This window comes from Phocoena phocoena, chromosome 3 (assembly GCF_963924675.1).
Source record: "Phocoena phocoena chromosome 3, mPhoPho1.1, whole genome shotgun sequence".
Lineage (NCBI taxonomy): Eukaryota > Metazoa > Chordata > Mammalia > Artiodactyla > Phocoenidae > Phocoena > Phocoena phocoena.
In genome coordinates, this window is record NC_089221.1 from 156,520,741 (window position 1) to 156,543,530 (window position 22,790).

The window sequence follows — 22,790 nt, forward strand, 5'->3', positions numbered from 1 at the left end:
TTGTGGGCTCCCGTGGCCCTTCCGACCCTGAAGTGACCTGGGGCAGGTACTTGCGTGTCCGAGAACTCAGCCCCTCTGCCTTTGGTTCTGGGCTCCCTGTGTAGCAGGGTATGTTCATCCATCTTCTCAGCTGCCTATTTGTTCTCTTCTTCCACGTTTCCGGGCGCCCGTTCCCAGCCTGGGCCCAGGGGGTTAACACACTGCCCTGCCCGAGGACAGAGGCTGGCAAAGACAGTGCATGACATGGGGGTGCAGGGCAGGGAGGATCTCAAACAGATCCTCGTGGTGCGAGGGGCCATGTGCTGCATGCAGGACAGGAGTGTTTCCCACTGTGTTCCGAGGTGACTCCTTACATTCTGGTTGTTAGGAATAGTGAGTACCGAGGGATTTCACTCTGGAGGAGGGATATATTCGCAGCAGACAACTCTGGCAGTGAGCTGTGATGCTGCAAGGAGGGTTGCTCTGAAGCTTGTGAAGTTTTCTGGGAGGCTCATCTTTCCTGGTGAGCCCCTTGCCTTTGCCAAAGGCACAGGTGACAGTGTGAACGGTCAGGGTTTCCTTAGTCTCTTCTGTGTCAGTGCCTGGTAGGCAGGATCCCTCCCTTCTTTCTCATCACGTGGGGGACCCTGGGGCCCTAGTGGCAGTGGGGAGAGACTGGCCTGAGTCCTCGCCATTTTTGCTGTCAGGTCTGGCCCCAGACTCTTTACCTGGACTGCTCCGGTATGCTGAGCCCCACCTGGTCCAGGTCTGGTGCCGGGATGACCCATCCAGTCTGAAGCCTCTCCCACCCCGACCAGCGTATGCAGGAGCTTCTGGAGCCCACACACACCTCTCAGGGGCTGAGGCTGGGGGTGTTCCAGGCCAGTTTACTCCCAGGAACCCCTCCCGTTTCTCACCTCCTGCTAAAGCCACCTTGGGAGGGGACTCTGCTCTTGCAATGTGGTCTCATCTTAGGGTCCAAGTGGGGAGCAGGAGCCGTAGCTCTCAGGATCTGTGTTTGACCCTAAAGGTGTGTGAGGGGCAGCAGCAGGGGTGGGGGGCCATAATCCTGGGTCTGACTTCCTGCCTCTCCTCAGCCTCCTCCCCTAACCTACATAAACCAGGGCAGTTGCTTCTCCCCTGTTCCCCTCCCCAGGGACCTCCCAGGTGCCATGGCCCCCCTCCCCATGGTGGCATTTTCCCTCTTTCTTTCCTTGGGTCACATGGTGATAGGGAAGCAGAAGAATATGAATTATAGGAGGGACGAAAAATCATTGTTTTTTCTAATGACATGCTGGTGCCCAGTTGCTCACATCACAGGGGTGGGGTCGTGCTCACAGGCTCTGAGACAGGGATGGGGTGGGGGGTCGGGGAGGATGCCATGAGGTGTCGCCACCAGGGGCCTCCCTGAAGTGCTTCCTCTGGAGGAGACTCCAAGCCAGGCCCTCAGGGCTCTGGTCAGGGAGGGCTGAGGAGCTCGTGGGTGACATCCCAGTGCTCTCCAGGGCCAGGCCCGCTGCCAACAAGAATCAAGATCCCTGCCTTCTCTCTTCTCCTTCCTGTCTGTGCCCTCCAAACTGGCCTTGGGGGGACGGTGGGCTCTAGCCTTTGGCCTCAGATGAGTTATTCTGTGTCCTGCGGCCTCAGCAGGGTCTGTCCTTCCCTGTTCTGCGGCATTATCCCTTTCTGATGAGTTCTCGGGTGATGAGTGGGAAGGTTGGGCCCCAAGTGGTGGTGTGGCTGTTGGTTACCCTGTGGTGGAGCTGGCAGGGAGAACCCCAAGTCTGGGTCACACACGGATACCTGGTGAGTCCCAGCATGGGCTCTGGAAAACAGCCTGGCTGTGCACTGCAATCCAGGCAGGCCTTTCCCGGTGGCCCTGAGGAGAGCCCAGGGTGGGCCCAGAGAAAGGACTCAGGGTATTTGACCTTCTGTCATTTGGTGACAGCTCTACTGAGTCTGTGCTGTGTGCCTGGGATTTTGCTGGATGCTTTAAATATAGTGTTGAGGTCGGTCCTCCCTACAGCCTGAGGGGCTAGAACTAGTATTGCCTCCATTTCACAGATAAGGAAGCTGTGGCTCAAACAGGCAAAGTACCAAGCCCAAGTCACAGGGTAAGATGGTGGCCGAGCCCACCCTGGAACCCACGCAACCTGATGAAGTGACGAGGTATGGGCAGCTTCTTGGAAGTAATCAGCGCCAACATGGGCAGCTGTTTAAGGCATCTTTGTTCCTTCATTTGCACAGTAAACATTTGTTGAGCCTCCACCTAGATTCAAGGCACCTACTTGCCTGGGGGTGGAGGAGCCCATCCCCACCCTGGGGACCTGCAGAGATGTCCCCAGACCCAGGAGAGTGTGGCCTCATGCAGGACTGGGGACTGAACGGTTTCACCTTCGTGAGAGGAGTCACAGTGGGGGTCCTGGGGGCTGAAGAAGGGGCTCCACCTGCCTCCCATTTTTGTGCACAGTACGTACGACCTTAGTAATTCCTGTCCTGCCCCATTTGCATTTCATGACAGTTTGATATTTTGAGCAGAGGCCAGAGTCGTGTTTGTTCTTGCTTTGCCTATGAAGCATTTGCTGAGAAACGAGTGGTAAAGAAGATCTGCAAAGGGAATGTTTATTCTCACAATGAGACTGGGCTTTTGCAGTCCCGTTTATGTGTCATGAGATGCACACGAATGAAAATACTCACTGGAAGCCCGCAGACTTTCTGCCCCAGGTTCTACAGCACTTTCTTCACCTCCACCTCCACCGTGGCGGTCCAAGCCTTCTCCTGGAGGGCTCAGAGAGACCAGCCTTCTTCCCAGTTATGTCAAGGGTTCCTGGAGAAGCCACAAAGCAAAACGGGCTATGTGCCTACCTCCTGAGGCCCCACAACAGACTCCTCCAGACCTGGCTTCTCCCCCCCCAGGGTACTCGGGCTCCTTCTTAGTTGCCAAAGCTTGGCTCAAGGGAAGAGGTGGTAACTTTCCTGAAAGTTGGACGTAGGGGTTGGGAGCCCAGACAGCCTCTCTGCCCCTGCCTGCCTCAGTAGGAGCCCCATGACCTGGACCAGCCCCTCTGTCCCTCCACCCTGGTAGGGGAGAAAGTCACCTCTGCCCAGCAGCCTCAGGGCACCTGCCAGGGCTCAGTGGTTGCCCAGGGCAGAACTCTGCCACAAAGAAAGCAAACTTTTACATTATCATGCAGAGCTTGTGTCCTTCCTTATTGTCTATTCCAGAACAGAAACTTGGCTGCATCTTTGCATAAGCAAAAGGCGCATTACGATGTATTTCCCCAAACAAGAGAGCTCTTGGCCTCTCTGCACAGAGAAGGGCTGCAGCTTTGAACCTTTTCCCCAAGGTTTAAAGATTCCAGGATCAATTTCTCAGACAGGGCTCAAGGACGTTGTCCCTGCTTCCCCTCCTCCTGCGGTCTCAGCAGAGGTGAGCACACAGGCCTCGGGAGGGCAGGTGGGGGTGGGGAGGCACTTGAGCACTTAGCTGGGTCTTTGATCATTACAGGGCATCATGCACCCTGCTGCTGTCACACATTTTGCCCATTTCCTCTTGTTTCATGTTTACCAACGTTATTCACTCATTCACCCATTCAGAACTCTTTACTGAGCACCTACTGTGTGCTTGACACTGCTAGGGACACAGCAGTGACTGAGGAGGAGGGGTGCCTCCACATCAAGTGCATAGTCCAGTCTGGGAGCAACTACTTTAAGGGCTCACTCTGAAGGGGACAGTCGTGCTGGGGGAGGAGGATGAGAAACCAGAGGGCACTGCAAGTGCAAAGGCCCTGAGGTAGGGATGGGCTCCCTGCGTAAGGAGCTCACAGGTCAGTGACTGGACCATGGTGAGCAAGGTGAGGGCAACCTGAGAAGAGGGAGCAGGGCTTTAATTTTATCCCAGTTGCAGTGGGAAGGCCCTGTGGTGGCGGTAGGGGGAGGGTAACTGCCCTCCTCCTTTGAAATACATCGATTGCTCTTTGTTTTTTCAAATGCTCTTGTATGGGAAGCAGCCGCATAGCACAGGGAGATCAGCTCTTGGTGCTTTGTGACCGCCTGGAGGGGCGGGATAGGGAGGGTGGGAGGGAGAGAGATGCAAGAGGGAAGAGATGTGGGAATATATGTATATGTATAACTGATTCACTTTGTTATAAAGCAGAAACTAACACACCATTGTAAAGCAATTATACTCCAATAAAGATGTAAAAAAAAAGAATCCCTGCCAATGCGGAGGGCACGGGTTCGATCACTGGTCCAGAAAGATTCCATGTGCCACGAAGCAACTAAGCCCGTGCGCCACAAAAAAAAAAAAAAAAAAAAAGAATTCAGAGACTGGAGAGGGAACTCCAGGTATGAACCATAGCACAAGCAGCAGGAGAGGGCAGCTGGCTTCCGAGAAGGCAGAGCTGTCAGGAGTGAGGGTTCCTGGAGGAAAGTAGCTGAAGTGGAGCTCAGAGAAGCCAGCCAGGCCAGCTTAGAGAGGGCCCCAAGTGCCAGGGTGAGGGCTGAGGCCTGTTCCTGAAGGCACCGGGGAGCCATTGAGGGTTTCAGGCAGAGGAAGCAGGAGGTCAGACCTTTTCTGAGTGGTGACCATCGTGAAGAATGACCGTGGGGGAGACACGAGGTGGGAAGGTGCTGCTTCCTTGTCTACCTGTGGAGGAGATGGAATGGGAGTCAAGGGACGGGCGTGGGGGGAGTTGGGAGGGAGATGTTTGGAAGCTGCCTTCTGTCTTTGTGGCTCTTTGTGCTATGTCTGTTAGCTCTCTGCTTGGCGGAAATGTTGTAGCTGTGTCCCTATTATGGAGGCAAGTGTTTTCCTGGGCATCTTATTCCCGGGGGTCTCTACACCACAGCGGGCCCTGCTGGCTTCTGGCCTCACCGGCAGCATTCTGTGGAGAGTGGGATGCAGCTGGCCTCAGGGGGCTATGGCAATTTCACAGCCCCCTGAAAAGTTGGCGTGGCCCTGGCGGGGCAGGGCAGGGCCCACTCCTCAGCAGAGCCGGCCTCCTCCACGGCCCACAAGCCCTGCATTCTGCCCTTTCTGTTCCTGATGAGTGGCAACGTGGGGATTGGGAGCCAGACACCGGAGGGGAACCCGTTTGCAGGTGGGGGGATTCTGCCACACCACCGTAATGAGCAAGAAGACGTCCCAGGCCACCTGGTCACTGTGGGGGTCCCACCTGCTTGGGAGGGGGCTGCAGGGGGCCGGGCCTCAGGTGAGGCCACCGGGAGGGCTTGTGAGTGGGAATCCAGGTTGGGAACCACCCAGAAGGTCCAGCAGTTGCCAAGAGGTGCCTGTGTGTAGGGCGAGGCTGGGGCACACCCAGCTGGAAGCCCTTCCTCCCTAAGAGGAGCAAACTGCGTGCAGCTGTGTCCCTGTGTGGAAGGGCAGAGGCTTCCTAGGAGAAAACAGTGAAAGGTGCACCACAGTGGAAGGCTACCAGGGAGGGCAGGGCTGGGGCATCTCGAGAGCAGGCCTGGCCTCCTTGCTGGCTATCTGCTGGGTGTGCTCCAGACGTGCCTTTTCTAGCTCCTCAGTAGTCCCGGAGGCCCAGTTGGTCTCTGAGGGCAGAGTCAGGGTGCCCAGCTCAATTGACAGGAGCTGGTGGCTGATGGGCAGCTCAGAAGACAATGCTTCCCCAGCTGGGCCCTCGCTCAGCAGCCTGACACCCCCTGGCTCTGACTGCCTGGCCCTCACCCCCAGCAGGAGGTGGGCCTCTGCCTCGCAGAGTCCAGCGCCTGGTGGTGGGGATCCTAGGGTTCTGGCGCCCTCCTGTCTCTCGAATCAGGAGTCAGGGTCAGACCTGTCCAGCATCCAAGAAGGACACAAAACCCCTTACCCGAGATGAGAGTGGCTGCCATCGGCCCCAGTGGTGGGACCAGGAGAACAGGAGGATCCTGGGCCCCGATGGGCAGGGTCTGGGCCAGGAACTGAGAAGAAGCCCTGCGTCTCCTTCCTCCCTTGGGGACCAGCCTCAGCTTCCTCATCTCTCAGGAGGGGCTGACACCCCTCCTTCTGGCCTCAAAGGGCTGTTGGGAGCATAAAATGAGGTAATTCTTTGAACTCAGCCCTGAATTCCTTCCAAATAACAATCTATCCTGCCACTGTCCCTGGATGCCCTAGGCATAGCTGGGAGCCAGACTCCATTTCAGCTCTCTGAAGCCACCCCTCCTTGACAAGAACCTGTCCCCTCCCAGGTCCCAGAGAGCAGGTTCAAGCTCTCTGTTTTCATCTTCTTCCCAAACATCGGGGCTGTTTTTACCCTCTCTGCCCCGCCCCGGCCCCCCACTCGAAGCATGACCTGGGAGTCAGAGTTGAAGGGAGTAAAGTGAAGCTGGCCATTCAGTCCTGTCTCTCTCCCCTCTCTCCTCTCCTGCCCGCCGTCCCCCAACTCAACCCCAGATGCAGCAGGACCTCCCTGTGTCACTGCCTTCTTCCTTTCTACACCACGACTATCAGTCAAACTCCATGAGCCAAACTGGCGAGGCTCTGCTTGTGAAAGATAAAGCAATACCGTGGAGACAAAAAAATCCTCTCTCTTAAGAAAAAGTAGTTTTTAGGGCTGTTGTTTCACTGTGGACCAAAAAGTCTAGTTTGACCCTCAAAAGTGGGCAAGGACCTCCGTGTTTAGGGGGTGTACACCCGGTTACCGTGACCTCGTGGGAGGCTGCGGGGCGATATGACTTAGCAGCAGTGACTAATACAGTTTTCCTGTTTTCACCAACATCATTCCATCATGCATGTGCGGAAGTCTAGTCCTCACAAAGCTTTTGACATGGGGACTGTCATTCTTGTACAGAAGGGAAGGTCCGGCAGGGGTGAGTTAGCAGAGCCTCCCAGGGCTCCACCTTGTCAGCTGCAGGTGTCACCTTGCCTGGTAGGTGGCTCTCAGTGCCAGCGTCCACCCTCTCTAGACTCATGCACCCAGTCACAGTGACCATCCCGTAGGGCTATCAGTCGTCCCTTCCCTGCAGGAAAGCCAGGTCAGGGCAGAGAAACAAATTATAATTGGAAGGTAGATTTGTGGGCAGGAGGCTTCCGGCAGGGACCGCACTTAGGGCTGGCTGGTGGCCTCCCTGGACCCCACCGTGCACATTAGCTCTGCCTTCCCATTGGTGCCATCTCAACACACAGCAACGGTGACAGGAGCCACCAGGCTCCTTGTCTAGCATGCCCCATGTGCCTGCTTGTCCCATCCATCACGAATTGATTTTCCTTGCTAACGCTCAGATTTCCCAAAGGGTTTTCCTGCTGTTTATAAGGTAGCAATTACCATTGCTCAGATAGAGATTCTAAAAGCTGGGATTCAGGGGGAGTATGGCACTGGCCTGAGATGACAGAGTGGGCTCTGGGAGGCACACTTGGTGGGGTCTGCCCTCACAAAGGGTAGGTCAGCAGCCTCTGGGCTCGGTCTGCATACAGGGAGGGGTTGCATGGCCAGTTCGTGCCTCTCCACTGAGTGATGGTATGAGTGGATCTGTTCTTTTGACGAGTGTGTCCTGAGTATCTGCTGTATGCTGCTGCGTCCTGGGTGCTGGAGACATGCAGGGAAAATACAGGTGGCCATGCAACTCACAGTCCCTTTGGGGACACAGAGAGCTCAGGAAGCAATGGACCCTGGTGCTGGCTGGGAAGCAGATCAGACCTGGGGGCCCTTCCAGGAGGAAGCAGCCACGAGGCTGGGCCTCCAGAAGAGTAGGGTTTTGTCAGGAAGCGAACGAATGAAGTGGGTGGCAATGAGGCGGCCGTTTCAGGTAAGATCCCGAGAGCGCGTGAGGGTGGGAAGGAAGGCTTTGTCGGCCCTGAGCCCAGGGTTAACCTGACTAGTGTTTCCAGAAATTCGTGCTGGCTGTGCTGTGGGGAAGGAAGGGTTCCTCACCTTTCTTGTGCAGTGGACCGCTTTGACATCTGGTGAGGCCCCTGGGCACCTGCACCAATAATGTTTGTAAATGTAAAATATTAAATACATGATAATAAAAGAGTGAAGAAATACAAATGAAGCCAGTAGTATGAGTCGCAGTTATCAAAACAGAACACAATTTTGTGATATAGCAATATCTGTTCTTAATTAAGACATTAAAAATTAGATCTGTTGGTGTGTCTAGAATGACCCCCCTTTCCAAGTTGTGATGAGTGTAGACGACATTTCACAACCACCAGCAGCAACTGAGGAGTGATTTCTGCCAGTGACAGTCCCGGGATTGCCCCTGCCACTGGGGTTTGTGGCCTGCGTTCTCCCTGAAGGAAAGGCCATGTTGCATTTACAGTGGTCAGTGTCCCCATCCCAGTATAGGCTCCAGGTGGAGAATCCCTGAGTTGGTGGGAGGGGCTGCTGAGGAGGGAGTGGCAATATCCTGGCAGGGGTTAGAGGGAAAGGAAGGGATGGATTCAGAGTTGGTGGTGATGCCCGGGTATAAAGTGTGGCAAAGAGGAAGGAGTGGGGCTGGGTCCCAGGGTTCTGGCCTGGGGCCTAGCTGGGTGGTGATGCCATTTGCAAAGCCAGAGCTCGTCCTTGGGCCTGTGATTTCTGCTGACACGTCCCTGATTGTCTTTCAGGTCAATGAAATTTATCACGATGAGTCCTTGGGGGCCCACATCAATGTCGTCCTGGTGCGGATAATCCTTCTGAGCTACGGGAAGGTGAGTGGGCGCTGCAGGCTGGTGCCTTCCAGACACGCCAGAGCCCCCGCCTCTGTGGGATGAACGGGGCCCTCCAGTGAGGTGCAGGCCAAAACCACCCTACCTTTCCCTGGCTGCCCTGTGGTTCCTACGAGAAACAAGGAGCTTGTGAGCCACGGCTGCTCTGCTTTCAGCCTCACTCCTTTCAAAATTTAGGTTTTTTTTATTTTAAGAAGAAAAATTTTATTTCAAACAGGTTCAGTGGTATGTGCGCTACAGCAAAGGCTGGTTGTGGCAGTTTCCTTTCAAACCTGCGCTGATGTATAAATTAGATGTTATTTGGGAATGATTAATTTCTGGTAAAATGTAGATTCAATCCAACATTATGCCAATTTTTACACTTATTGTAGACCCTATGTTAGTACTAGAGGTTAAATTTTCATCACCAAAAAATGAGAATAACCTTACAGCTACTCCTAAGGTAATGAGCTGTGCAGTTAATTCCTCACTATTGCTTTGAAAATATACCCCTAGGTTGTTAAGAGAAATTCCAGCTCCATCCAAATCTATTTTTTAATTCTTCAGTCATCGCCTACTGTTGGCTTGATTGTCACTCCTCTTCTTATTTGACCCCAACCAATTGAACGCCAGGGTTTCTCAACTCTTTGGCTAAGGGCAATTTTTTCTCCTACTTCTGTGCACACAGGGTTAGTCAAAACGATTTTGCCCAAATCAGCCGTGACCGCACTAACTCTTCCTCCTGTCGGCAGGGATCCTATGTTCACCATAAACACTTCATTCTTAGACAGCTTTTGCACTTTTGCTGCTTTCTGCTCTCCTTCAGTGCGTACACCTAGAAGCCGTCTAAGCAGGAAATAGGAAATTTCCAATTCTGTGAGGATTTCAGGTAAAGCTCCAACTGCGCCATTCTGTCAGCCCGGCACAAAGTGGGGTCAGTTTTTCTTCCAACTCCAGTAAGACCTCCTGGAGCAGCATACTGAAGATCATTATGCTTTGCAAAAAGCGATACAATTTTGGAAAAGATGGGTTTACACATGAGTTTTCCTTCACTATCTTTGGAAACAATACCAGGTCTGACTTCTATCTCCTGGCCCAGCTTTAATACTCCTTTTAGAATACTACCACCAGCTACACCCCCCTTAAGGTCATCAACCTCACAGCCAGGATTGTTGACATCAAAGGATCTAACAACAATAAGTCGGGGTTCTGAAGTAAAGTCTCTTGGGGGTACTGGAATTTTCTTTACTAGGTACTCGCAGACAACTTCAATATTGTATTTTAGCTGAGTAGAAATTGGAATAATAGGAGCTCCTTCTGCTACTGTACCTTGTACAAATGCAAGGATCTGTTCATACTGTTCTTTAGCCTGGCTTTCTTTTACCGAATCAATTTTATTCTGTAGAATCAAAATATGCTTCAGTGTCATGATTCCAGTAGCAGCCAGGTGTTCAGCAGTCTGAGGCTGAGGACAAGACTCGTTACCAGCTATCAACAGAAGAGCTGCATCCATCACTGCGGCACCGTTCACCCTAGTAGCCATCAAAATATCGTGGCCAGGACAGTCAACAAAGGAAAGTTCCCTTTGGTCCCTGGAATGTCTGTAGGAAACTCATCAGGTGTACTACTTCCACAGGATCTATAACATTCTGGCCAAGGACAACTTGGGTCGTCAAGTTTATATATCTTAGCATTAGCGTAGCCAAGTTTGACTGTAATATTTCTCTCTAGTTCATCATTGAACCTGACAATGTGAACTCCAGAAATAGCTCTTACAACCCCAGATTTCCCATGAGCTACATGACCAATTGTACCTATATTAACTGTGCACTGTCTGCTGATAACTTCATGTGAAAGTGGCATCAACTTGGTAACATCCAAAGTGTTGAGATCTTGCTGAAAAAGGTGCAGCTGCCCTAAAGTCACACCAGCCTCAAGCCCCCCACCCGCCACCCCGCCCTGCTATCTTGCCTGGAGGCTAAAATTTAGGTTTTGTTATTATTCAAGTTTGGTGAGACCAACAGATCAGGAGGTGACTGCCATGGTTTTTTTTGTTTGTTTGTTTTTTTGCGGTACGCGGGCCTCTCACTGTTGTGGCCTCTCGCGTTGCGGAGCACAGGCTCCGGACGCGCAGGCTCAGAGGGCATGGCTCACGGGCCCAGCCGCTCCGCGGCATGTGGGATCTTCCCGGACCGGGGCACGAACCCGTGTCCCCTGCATCGGCAGGCGGACTCTCAACCACTGCGCCACCAGGGAAGCCCGCCTGCCATGGTTTTTTTTACCCACAGTTTCTGGCCATGCAGGGCCGCACCGGAAACACCATGGTTGGTCAGGAGGCCTAAGGAAGGAGAAGGAAACTGTGGGCAAGCACCTTTATTGTGGTTTCCTCAGGAAGGACAAGGTAAGGCGGGGTAAGCAGGCTTAGGATTGGCCAGTGTGAATAATTTTCAGCAGGCTCAGGAGCATTGGGGCTGCCCCTAGTTGTTTGGTACCTGGCCCTATTGATTTGCACAGGGGATAGTGGGCTGGAGTGTGAGAGCCCAATGAAGGAGGTGGCTGGGGGTGTGGACTCTGAATTGGTTGGTTTGCATTTGAAGAGCATATGATCCAGAATGAGTTGTTTACTGTCTCTAGGAATTGGCTGACCCTGGGAGGAGCAGGTCCTCCCAGGTCAGCAAGGCCCTGGATGTCAAAGCATCAGAAATAACCTGAGTCCTCCTCTTCTCATGCCACGTAGCTGCTGTTCTAACTGAGCAGTCTTGCCCTTCTTACTTCCCTTTGTTGTGAAACTTGGAACCGTCTTTCCTAGCAGCATGCACGGGTCTATGCACCAGGATTAGAAAGCCCCCAGGCACAAAGACCTGAGATGGAAAAATAAGGGGGTGCCTAAAAGGAGAACTGGTGAGGAAGGAAGGAGCCCCATGGTGCTGGCCAGTGTGTTCTGAGCAAGTGCCTATGCCAGGCAGCTCGGGAACACTTTACACGAAATTATCTCACTTCGTCCAAGGACAGATGGGGAAGTGGAGCTATGAGGATCCCACTTCACAGATAAGGACACTGAGGTTTAAGGCAGCTCAGTGGCATGAGTAGCCAGTGGTATTTGGCTCCTTAGGAGTCCAGCTTCTCACCCTGGCAGCCAAATTCTGGAGTCCGTGGTCTGACCTCACGCAGTATGAAGAAAGTCAAGTCATAATAAGATGAGGCACATAAGGCATAGTAAATTATGCGAAGGGTCCTGCCTGCCGATGCAGGGGACACGGGTTCGTGCCCCGGTCCGGGAAGATCCCACATGCCGCGGAGCGGCTGGGCCCGTGAGCCATGGCCGCTGAGCCTGCGCATCCGGAGCCTGTGCTCTGCAACGGGAGAGGCCACAACAGTGAGAGGCCCGCGTACGGCAAAAAAAAAAAAAAAAAGAAAGTTGTGAATTATACAAAGGGTCAACTCCTCTACTCAAAGAGCGAGAATCTCAGTCTCACAAAATAAAATCGAACTGCACACAATGTACAAGGCCTGCAGTCCAGAAATGACAATGAAGGACGTTATGGCTGGTCAAATTCCAGGAACAGTGGACCTTGAGCCCACTCTTCCTACCCTGGGAAGTGTGTCACTCTAAAGTGATGGAAGCGACCACAGTGAGGATAGCAGTCATGGTCCTTCATGCCCCATGGAGAACATAAAGTATACCAAAGTGGACTGTCAGATCAAGGGAGAAATTTGCAAAAACCTTACTGCAGGAGTCTTTCATACCCTTTTCAAGACCTTTAGCAGATCACATTTTAAAAGGTATAGGAGTTTCCCCTACCTCCAGTATCCTTGTTGCTTAAAAAAAAAAAAAAAAAAGCCTTCTCAGTTCAAGCCTTCTTTAATAAGTTATTCAGTCATTTATAGCCAATAACAAATTTTCATGATTTTTTTTTTTTTTTTTTTTTTTTATGCGTTACGCGGGCCTCTCACCATTGTGGCCTCTCCCGTTGCGGAGGACAGGCTCCGGACGCGCAGGCTCAGCGGCCATGGCTCACGGGCCCAGCCGCTCCGCGGCATGTGGGATCTTCCCAGACCGGGGCACGAACCCGTGTCCCCTGCATCGGCAGGCGGACTCTCAACCACTGCGCCACCAGGGAAGCCCCATGATTTTTAAGAGACAGTATCCCTGCATTGATATCTTCTGTCTAGAGCTGCACTGTCCAGTCCAGCAGGCACTAGACACATGTGGCTACTGAGCACTTGAAATGTACTTAGTCCAAACTGAGATGTTCTGTAAGTATAAAACATATGCCTGGTTTCAAAGACTTAGTACAAAAAAAAAAAAAAAGGGAAGATGTAAGATACTTTCTTAATAATTTGATATTAATGAAATAATGTTTTGGATATATTGGAGTAAATAAAATATTTTATTAAGTTAAAAAAAAGGCATAGGAGTTTCAAGTAATATAGTGGATAAAGTTAAATTAGTAGTTATATCATTTTTTCCCCTTGCCCTATGGAAAAATGTGCCTTCTTTTTGAGGAATCATAGAACACTTAAAAATTACAGAAGTACTTTAAGTCATAAAGAAAATTTTAGTGAGTTTTATTTATTTATTTTATTTTTTAATTAATTAATTTTTTTTTTGCGGTACACGGGCCTCTCACTGTTGTGGCCTCTCCCGTTGCGGAGCACAGGCTCTGGACGCACAGGCTCAGCGGCCATGGCTCACAGGCCTAGCCGCTCCGTGGCATGTGGGATCTTCCCGGACCGGGGCACGAACCCGTGTCCCCTGCATCAGCAGGCGGACTCTCAACCACTGTGCCACCAGGGAAGCCCTTAGTGAATTTTATACAGCAAAAATAGTTTGGGCTATTCTCTGACTCGGTGCTCTAAAACTAGGTGGAGGGAAGGGATATATAGAAAGAATAAATCCAGTCTCTTTGAAAAAAAAAAAATCTCCTAGGAAGAATAATATTAGACCCTCAGTTGCAGACTATTGGGAAAACTAATGAAAACAGGAGTACTACAGATCAAAACCTGTGGGGTGTGGCCAAGGCTGTATTCATAGGCAGGTGCTTTCCAAGATCACACAGAGAGAATGAAAACAAGTTAACCCTGTATTCAGCTCGGTAAGTTAGAACAGATGTTAACAACCACCCAAAACCAAAAACCTAAAGAAAGTCAAAATAAGGAAATAGTTCAGAAAAAAGCAGAAATCAATACATTAGAAAATAGAAAGAAACAATAGGATCAATCAAGAGGAGAGCCTTGGAAAAAGCAAACCTCTGGCATATTCAGTCTAGAAGAAAAGAGAGGGAGCATAAACTAAAAGAAAGAGTGCGTATAGTGCAACCCACAGTGGGATGCTTATCCCGGCTGAAGAGAAAGCTTTGGAGGAGGTTGCTGCCCTAGGCAGCTGTTGGGAGATCTCCACCTGGGCCTTCTCCCCATCCCTCGACTCTGACACCCAGTGGTGGTCAACGGAGGAGGAGTGTGCACACCTTCTTCTGCATGTAAGCAGGCAGGTTTGTGGCATGGCAGTGCACTCTGGGCATGCAGACACAGTACACAGCCAGGGAAGGCTGGGGTGGCCCAGGCCCAGTGATACAGTTCCAGCCTCCATCCTTGGAACGTCCCATGGGACTTTGCCCATCCCCACTGGAGCAGCCATCAACATGTTCGCCATCCCTTCCCCTCCTCAGGCTGGGTCCTACCAGTCCCTCCTTTCCTGGCCTGAGACCCCCTTAGCATCCTCCAGGGTCTGAGGAATTTTTAGGTGTGTAGCGTGAGGGATGGGCATGATTATATCCAACCTCCTTCCCCACTTTCTACCTCTGGAGAGGGGACATGGGAAGCTTCACGTTGTGGGGTAGGAAGGGGAGGAGAGCCACCAAGTGGTCTGAGCCCTAAAAAGAAAAATTGGAGAATTGTGCATGGTTAATTGCTTACCAGCACTGGCAAAGCTTTGGCTCTTATTTCACCTAAAAACTGTCTGGTTCCTTCTCCCAGTGTTGATTACTCAATGCAACAAGGCCTTGTTTATTTTAACTACTTCCTGGCAGGCTCTGTGCTAAATTGCCCCCACCCAAAGCTGTTTCTTCTTGTTCTTCTTTCCTTAAGTGTCACAGGCAGGTAGAAACCTGGTAGAAACCAGGTAGAAAACCTGAAGGTGAGATTTTGAGAACCTCCGTCAGGGACCTGGAAATCCTGGGAAACAAGGGTTTCCTGGGGAAATGGGAATATTTCAAAGCTGACTCCAAAAAATGTAGAAAATACCACAATAAGCCTCATAACCACGGTGGGAACTCAAATTCTTCTCTGTTTTCAAAGTTATCTTAAAATTACCTCTAAATAGAGAGTCAGATAATATATTTTTGCCAGTCTATTCTTATTCATTTGCAAGGAATTATTAAGCAAAGATAACACAATAGCACATAAACTGTTTCAGAATATATATAAATATATATATATATGTTCTGAAATCCACCCAATTTATCTTTATAGCCAACATGATTCCTACACACAAAGCTGCCAAAGGTAGCATATCTAAGACAAAGTACAGACCTGTTTCACTTCTAAAAATAGATGTAAGAATTCCTGAGGCTTTAAGCATTTAATTCAATAATGCATAAAGAGAAACTCTCACCATGATAAAATAGGGTTTATTCTAGGAATGTGATGATTGTTTAATATTAGAAAGTCTGTTCATATAATTCATCACATCCATTTGCCTAATGACAAAGCTCGTCATCTAACAAATACTTTTTTTAAAAAATATTTATTTGGTTGTGCTGGGTCTTAGCGCAGGGTCATGCACGGCATGTGGGATCTTTAGTTGGGCACGCGGGATCTTTAGTTGGGCATGCGGAATCTTCAGTTATGGCATGCGGGATCTTTAGTTGAGGCACATGGGATCTTGTTCCCCAACCAGGGATCAAACCCAGGCCTTCTGCATTGGAAACACAGAGTCTTAGCCACTGGACCATTAGGGAAGTCCCTAACAAATACTTTTTGAGAGTTTTTTGTGCCAAGCACTGTGCCGTGTCACTGACGTGGTCCCTGACCTCAGGGGCTGCTCTAGAGCAGAGGTGCAGATGAGGAAACAGTTACAACTGAGGGCTCAGGGACTTGGTCAGGGCAAGGGGGGCAGGCAATCTTATTTAGAGGTTAGGGCAAGCGACTGGAGGCAGTGACTTTTCAGCCATGGGGAGGGAGTGAAAGGGGGAAGAACCAGCACAGGGAGCGGTGGCTTAGGAGAGGGTGGGAGGCATCAAAGGGAGCTTAGTGAGCTCCCTTTAGTGACCTTAGTGAGCTTAGTGACCTTAGTGACCTTAGTGAGCTGTCCTGGGACCGTGGCCACAGGGTGAAGAAAGGAGAGAAGATGAAAGCGAACTTTAGGAGGCCAAACCAGGAGCGGATGGGTGCTACGCGGGTGAATGTGGAGGGACGCGGAGTCCGTGCCTTGGGCAACCTGGTAGATGATAATGCCGACCCCTGAGATGGAGAGCACGGAGCCGGGGGGAAGTGGCATGTGGGGAAGAAAGGCAGTGAGCTCAGGGGAGACGTGCTGAGTTTGAGGTGCTTTGTGCCATCCCAGTGGAGATAGCCAGGGAGATGCTGTCATGGGGAACTGGAGCCTGGAGAGAAGAGATGAGCGTGTTTTGCAAAGGCATGGATGGGGGTGCACAGAGAAGCACACCGAGTCGGGGGCACCTGAGAAAGAGCCCCAGGGGGCTCTGCTGAAGGCACCAGCAGGGCAAGGAGTGTGATCAGCTCCATAGGAACTGAGAGGGTATCTCATGGTTTTTAAAAGATCTGTGAAACTAGTAACAGATGGTAACATGACAACCCAAATTTTATTTAAAGGTAGAAAAAGAAGCACATTGTCCCTAAAAGTGTTCTGCATAGCTAATTCTCAGGATGTTCATAGATATTTTCATAGGAGAATAGAGGGGTTCCATGGTCAAATGAGTCTGGGAAATGCTTATAAAACAAAGTAAAACAGGTATTCCTGACAGCAAAATTTCTCAGAGACTTTACTATGAAAATGTGCAGGGTGAATCTCTAGGAGATGGATCAGTATGCATGGTTTCTCCAAACTATTTCTCAACAGAACCCTTTTCCTCGTGGAATCAACATTCTACAGAATTTGCTTTGGGACATGCTGCTCTTATGAAACAGTTACAGTAAAATTGGCAACAAGAAAGAGACGCATAACTTTGTTACTGAGGTTTTGGAATTCTGGACAATGTCGTATGACATGAAACCAGTATCAGAGGAGAACAGATAAAATTATAATTGTTTGCTAATAATTATGTGCCCGGAAAACCTAAAAGAATCCATCAGAAAACCAAGGAGTTTAGTGACATGGCCAAATATAAGATAATTACACAAAACCCAATAATTTCTGTGTGAACCCACAATGCCCTGGTAGTAAAGATAATAGGGAAAGAAAAGTTCCCTTAACGATAGTAACCAAAACCATAAAATAACTGGAATAGTCCTAACAAGACAGCTATAAGACCTACGTATAGGAAGAAAATTGCACATTGTTAATGATAGGAAAAAAATAAAAATAAATGAAGAGACATATGCTATTCCTTATGGGAACACTGGGTATAGTAGTGATGTTGACTTTTCCCAGATTAATAATTGGAAACTTGATGAAATGATTCTAAGATTCATCTAGAAGCATAAACAGTCGAGAATGGCTGGGGAAACCTTGAAAGCCAAGCAAATAAAAAGGATTTACTTCAAACACCTTGTAAAGCAAAAATAATTAAAATATACTATATTTGCATAAGCATTAACAGATCAACTGAATAAAATATATAGCTCTGAAAATACCTCTCATATAAATAACATGCGATAAATATAAATGGAATGGTTATAAAGTGTTATAAATAAATCTATGATAAATATAAATTTCATATATAGCAAATTAAATACATCAGATGATAAACATAGGCCAATAAAATTCAACTAGTTAAACCACACAAATCAAGAAGAAAATATTCATTGTCAAGGACTTCCTAAGCATAAATACAGTAGAAGGGATTATAAAGAGGAAGATAGATGTATTTGAATACTTAAAATATAAAATCATCAAAAAACACAAACAAAGGGCAAACCACAATCAGGAAAAGCATTTGCAATATGGAAAAGATATCCTAATATATGAAGAGCCCTAGGAAAAATAGAATTGGCAATGGACATAAGCAATTAACTGAAGAAAAAATACAAATGGCAAAAAAAGAGAAAACATTGAACTTTACTATTAATCAAAGAAATAAGTTTACCATTTTAAAAGCATCAGCTGTGTTAAGATGAAGAAGAGGAATTTACTGCTGGCTTGGGTGAATGTAGCAGTACACTCCTCTGGTATGAGTATAAATGTGTACACATTTCTGGAAGGAAATGTGACAGTTTGTCATTTCCCTTAAAAATGTTCTTCATGTTTGCCCCCAGTCATTTGTCTCTATGATTCTATTCCAAAGCAGTTAACAGAGCTGTGGATGAAGTTTTAGGAACAAGACAAAAGCCATGGCCTTATTTCTAAGTGTAAACAACTGGAAGCAATCTAAATTGTCTGCCAATAGGGGTCTAGTTAAATAAATTACAATATGTCTATGTGGTAGATTATTAGACTGCCAATAAATCCCATTTTCAAAGCATGTTTAAGGGCTTGGGGAAATGGTTACAGCATTAAGTCAAGTTTGTTTGCTTTTTGGAAAAAAGGATATAAGCTTACAGTAGTAGGATCTCAATTTTGTTTGCAAATATATACACAGAAGGGACTCAAGGAATACATCAGACGTGAATAGTACTTATCTCTGGGTAGTAGGTGATGGATTTTTATTTTCTTCTTTGTACTTTACTGAATTTTCTTAATTTGTCATGATAAGGATGTTTCCTTTATAATTGAAATAGTGCATTTTTAATTATGGAAAATTTGTTTATATTTTTAAAAAATCATTTAAAAATGGTAGAGTCCAAGTAATTCTGTTTAACTGAATGCTAGCACCTGGGGAAGGGTCTCCAGTGTCATGCCACAGGGCTCTGTCATGTCCAACATTTTATTTCTGATTTGAAGGAGCATGTAGAAAGGACTTCATGCTTTTGCTTGGCACCTCTTCTCTGTGGTGGCTTGGAGGCACTTGGAGAGGGATCTGTGTTCCTTCTGCCTGGGAACTCTGTCACCTGAGTGTCTGTGGAAACTTTGGACGAGCCATCTTGGCCAGAGGGAGGATGCAGGCTGCCACAAGTACGTGGCCTTACCTACAGGTGAGGCTGTATTACCCAGGTGTTGCAGGCACCTCCCTCATGGCCATGACCAGTCTGGTCCTTTATGTTCCACCTCGTAGGGAGGGGTTCTGCTTTGCGTGAGCCATGTTGGTACCCTCCGAGTCCCCCATAGGCAGAGTGAGGGTAAGGGAAGCGGGCATGGACCCCATTGTGAGGCTATGGCCTACTCTTCCTGGGGACAGTATGGGGAGGAGGGCAGGCCATGGGGCTGCCTCGAGCCCATGGCCAACAAGACGGGTGGCCACAGCACGCTTGGGCAAGTGGAGCAGCTTCAATGAGACCACGACCAATACAGTGAGAAGTGAGAGGGCACAGGGGGACCAACGCCTCCCTCGCCTCCATGACTTCCCACTGGGAAGGAGTTTGGGAATCCATGATGGTGAGGCGACAGGAAGGGAGAATGTGGAGCTGGATGTGTGCTTTCAGAACCGAGTCCAGGCTGCACCCACCGCACTCCAGCAGGGCTCGGCCGACCAGCCTTAGACTTCCGCCGATGACCTCAGAGGTGTCAAGATAAAAGAGGTACCAGGATGTGGAGTTAGAACCCCACATCCATCCCCAGCCCCTGAAGCCTGGCCGGGAAGGACAACATGCTGCCACCCCTCTGCTGGCCCCCGGCCCCTGATGGCAGCGGGGCTGACCAGTCTCTTGTAGCAAAGCCCACCCCACACTCTGCCCAGCTTCTCCCACCTCCCCACCCCACCTCTTCTCGGGAAGCCATGGGGGAGGCTGGCGCCCATCAGGGCCTCTGTGTCCTGGGGGATTCCAGAAAGTTATAGGGCCAGACTTGGTCCTCCTCCAGCGAGTGGCAGGATTGTGAGTGGGGAGTGGAGTCCAGGGTGTGAATCTCACTTTCTCTGGGGAGGACACACTGCAGAAGCACAGGTAGGGGGAGAGTAGAGTTGGGAGGACATGGCTGGCCAACCACATCCAGGAGGGCTGGCACTAGACAGATATCCGGACGCAGAGGGACTGTGGCCCCACCTGCTGGCCCATCGTCTCTGGAACGGAGCATTCTGTGCCTTGCACAGAGCATAGGAGCCTAGGGACAGTGCGGCGTGTTTGGCTGTGGGCTCAGGAGCAACCCCCGTGGGAAAGGAGGGGTTGTTCCACTGACCTGGAGCAATCAGACCATAAGTCTGAACATGACAGTCCGTGGAGAGTAGCTGTCAGGGCCAAGGGTGCCAAGCCAGACACACAGAACGCCTCAGAGCCAAAGGTCGCATCACGGACCAATATTTCTGTAAGTACATCTAAAAGGAATTTTCTAGAAAAGGGAAACGTGACAAAAACCAAGATTATACAAAAATACCGGCCCCTGGGCTTCCCTGGTGGCGCAGTGGTTGAGAGTCCGCCTGCCGATGCAGGGGACACGGGTTCGTGCCCCGGTTCGGGAAGATCCCACATGCCGCGGAGCGGCTAGGCCCGTGAGCCATGGCCGCTGAGCCTGCGCGTCCGGAGCCTGTGCTCCGCAACGGGAGAGGCCGCAACAGTGAGAGGCCTGCGTACCACAAAAAAATAAAAATAAAAATACCGGCCCCGACTCTTTATTATTAAATTCCACAGACATAAAATCACTCCATCAAACTGCTATAAAAGTTTCCCATTTCTGTGCTTGTGCCTATCTCGTTGTGGGCGATAAGTTTGTGTCCACTGGTCACAGACTCCACTTGGCACAGTGCTGGGGATGAGGCCCTGTTTTTAGGTGTCTGAGGGACCTCAGGGAAGTGGGAAGCATGCCTCCTGAGCAGGTGGATCCTGGGACCTGGCTGCCCGTTCCCAGGACTGGAGCACCAGCTCCCCATGAACTCACCAGTAAACAAGATTCTTTCAGAGTGGTGAGCACCATGGGGTGCCCTGGATGGGGTGACCCAGCAGGAGACTGCCTGGCTGGGATTCACGTAAATGGAATGAGCTCTGCTTCTTCAAGGAAAAGCCAGGAGGGGCTTCTAGATGGGCTTGGGGAGTACAGTTTGGCTCACGGAGAGGGTGGGTTCTGATGAGCTGCTCCTCAAGGAGCCACGCATTTCCTGTCAGTGAGTGCGGCCCTGTCCCTGGAAGACTTTAAGCATAGCAAGGCCGAGGTGACTGGAGCCAGGAGCCCTGCCAGGAGAGGGGCCTGAGCTGTGTCCTCCAAGGCCCGGCTGGAAGCGCTCTAGGGGCTGTGAGGCCGAGACCCAGGCTTGGGGCAGAAAGTGGCCCGGTATTCAGATGCTGTTATTTATTCCAAGCTGTGATGGAAATAGAGCAGCTTCCGTACCCTCCGCTCCCCCTGTGCCTGTCCCCAGGCCTCACCAAGGCTCCAGTGGGGATAAAATCAGTAGCACTTGTGCAAGTGACATGTTGTTTGTCTTCCAGCTTATGAGAAGCCTCTGAGTTATCTCAAGTTTTGCCTAAAACAACATTTTTCTCCATTTCTTAAAAAAAAAAAAACACAGCAGAAGAAAAGAGATTATCTTATTTTATACAATATGCCATCAGCCAGGGAGCAGAACACCGGCAACACTTGAGGGTTGCATAGCAACTGGCTTTTCAATTGATTTTTTTTTTTGAGAAGGCACCAAAGCTACTGAACTGTTCTCATTTTAAGTATTTCCTAAGATGATTAAAATCAAAGCAAATGGAAATCAGAGACTTGGGGACAATCAAAGAACATAAGGTATCTTGTCAGGTCAAGACAAAATATGGAATGCTCTTAGAAATTTTTCAGCGTTGGAGGGGAAGGGTCTGAGAAATTCTGACTGTGAGTCTCTTAGGGGAAGGCAAGAGAAGAGAATGCTGGGGCAGGGCTCAGTGTTCAAGGGCCTAGTGACACCATCTGCTTACCGCATGTCCTGGGCCATTGCCTACCTGCTGTGGACCTCCGCTTCCCTGACTGTGTGAGGGGCAGTGTAGGGGATTCAGAACACCCCAGGGACAGCCCCTGGTTTCCCCAGAGTCTGGGTCCCAACCCCCAATCAGATGGGGGCCAAGCATGGTGTCCAGCCCCCACCCCCATCCCCAGTCATTGCGGCCCACCTCCTGAGCCAGACTCTCCATGGTCCAGAGAAGAACAGGAAGCATTAGGGCCAGATGTGCCCCATAGGCTTGAGCTGGCTTTCTCTGGGAATAGCTTCCCAGCCTCTGGGAGGATGTCTGGAATGTTCCTTGAGGATATGGGAGTCCTGAGCAGAGAAATAAGGATCATGCCTTCCAGCCCTCACTGGTGTTGGGGTTGCAGATGCCTGTCATGAGGTTTGAGCTCCAGGCACCGCCTTGTCTGCTGGAGCTGCCCGGAGAAGACCCCCAGCCTCGGGGGAGCCTGTGCTGTACCCAGCCTGGGGCTTGGTGTTAATTCTGGCCCTGTTGATCCTTGTGGGACCTTCAGTGGGCTATTTACTCTCACTGAGCCTTAGTGTCCCCTGTAAGGGGAGTGCACACTAGCAATGACAACAGGAACAAGGGTAATCATGCAAGTCACAGCCTGCAGTGCCATCTTTGGCTCAGACCCTGTCTGCAGCCCCTTATGTGATGTCACACACTTCACCCTCACAGCAGCTCTCTGGGGCAGTCACCTCGTCAGCCCCACCTGCCAGGACAGGTGAGTGGCCTACCGAGGTCACACAGCGGTGAGCAACTTTGCTGGGCTGTTATTCCACAGGCTGGGGAACATGAGCTCCGGGCTCTTTGGCTATGCTCCCCACAGAGGGCATTTTGCTGCCCCCCACCCAGGGGATGCTCGTGGCATGTAGCAGGTAGAGGTTGAGATGCTGCTCAGCATCCTTCAGTGCACAGGACAGTCCCCACCGCAGAGAATCACCTGGCCCCAAGGACCAGCAGTGCCAGGTGAGAATTGACCTCTGCTTGCTTTTTTTTTTTAATTTATTTTTATTTTATTCTTATTTTTTTAACATCTTTATTGGGG

The 22,790-nt window shown here is 50.1% G+C and overlaps 2 protein-coding genes across 2 annotated transcripts in view; one reads left to right on the forward strand and one right to left on the reverse strand.

The window, feature by feature from the left end:
- Positions 1 to 22,790, forward strand: part of ADAMTS2 (ADAM metallopeptidase with thrombospondin type 1 motif 2) — a 242,715-nt gene that overhangs the window by 164,369 nt on the left and 55,556 nt on the right. The window contains exon 5 of the mRNA XM_065873613.1: positions 8,534 to 8,617. Coding sequence (XP_065729685.1) covers positions 8,534 to 8,617 — 84 coding nt within the window. The remainder of the gene's footprint in view (positions 1 to 8,533; positions 8,618 to 22,790) is intronic.
- Positions 9,178 to 19,607, reverse strand: LOC136120793 (eukaryotic translation initiation factor 2 subunit 3-like). Its single transcript, XM_065874414.1, is given in 4 exon segments — positions 9,178 to 9,524; positions 9,527 to 10,189; positions 10,192 to 10,546; positions 19,590 to 19,607. Coding segments are annotated over 4 exon segments (1,383 nt in total).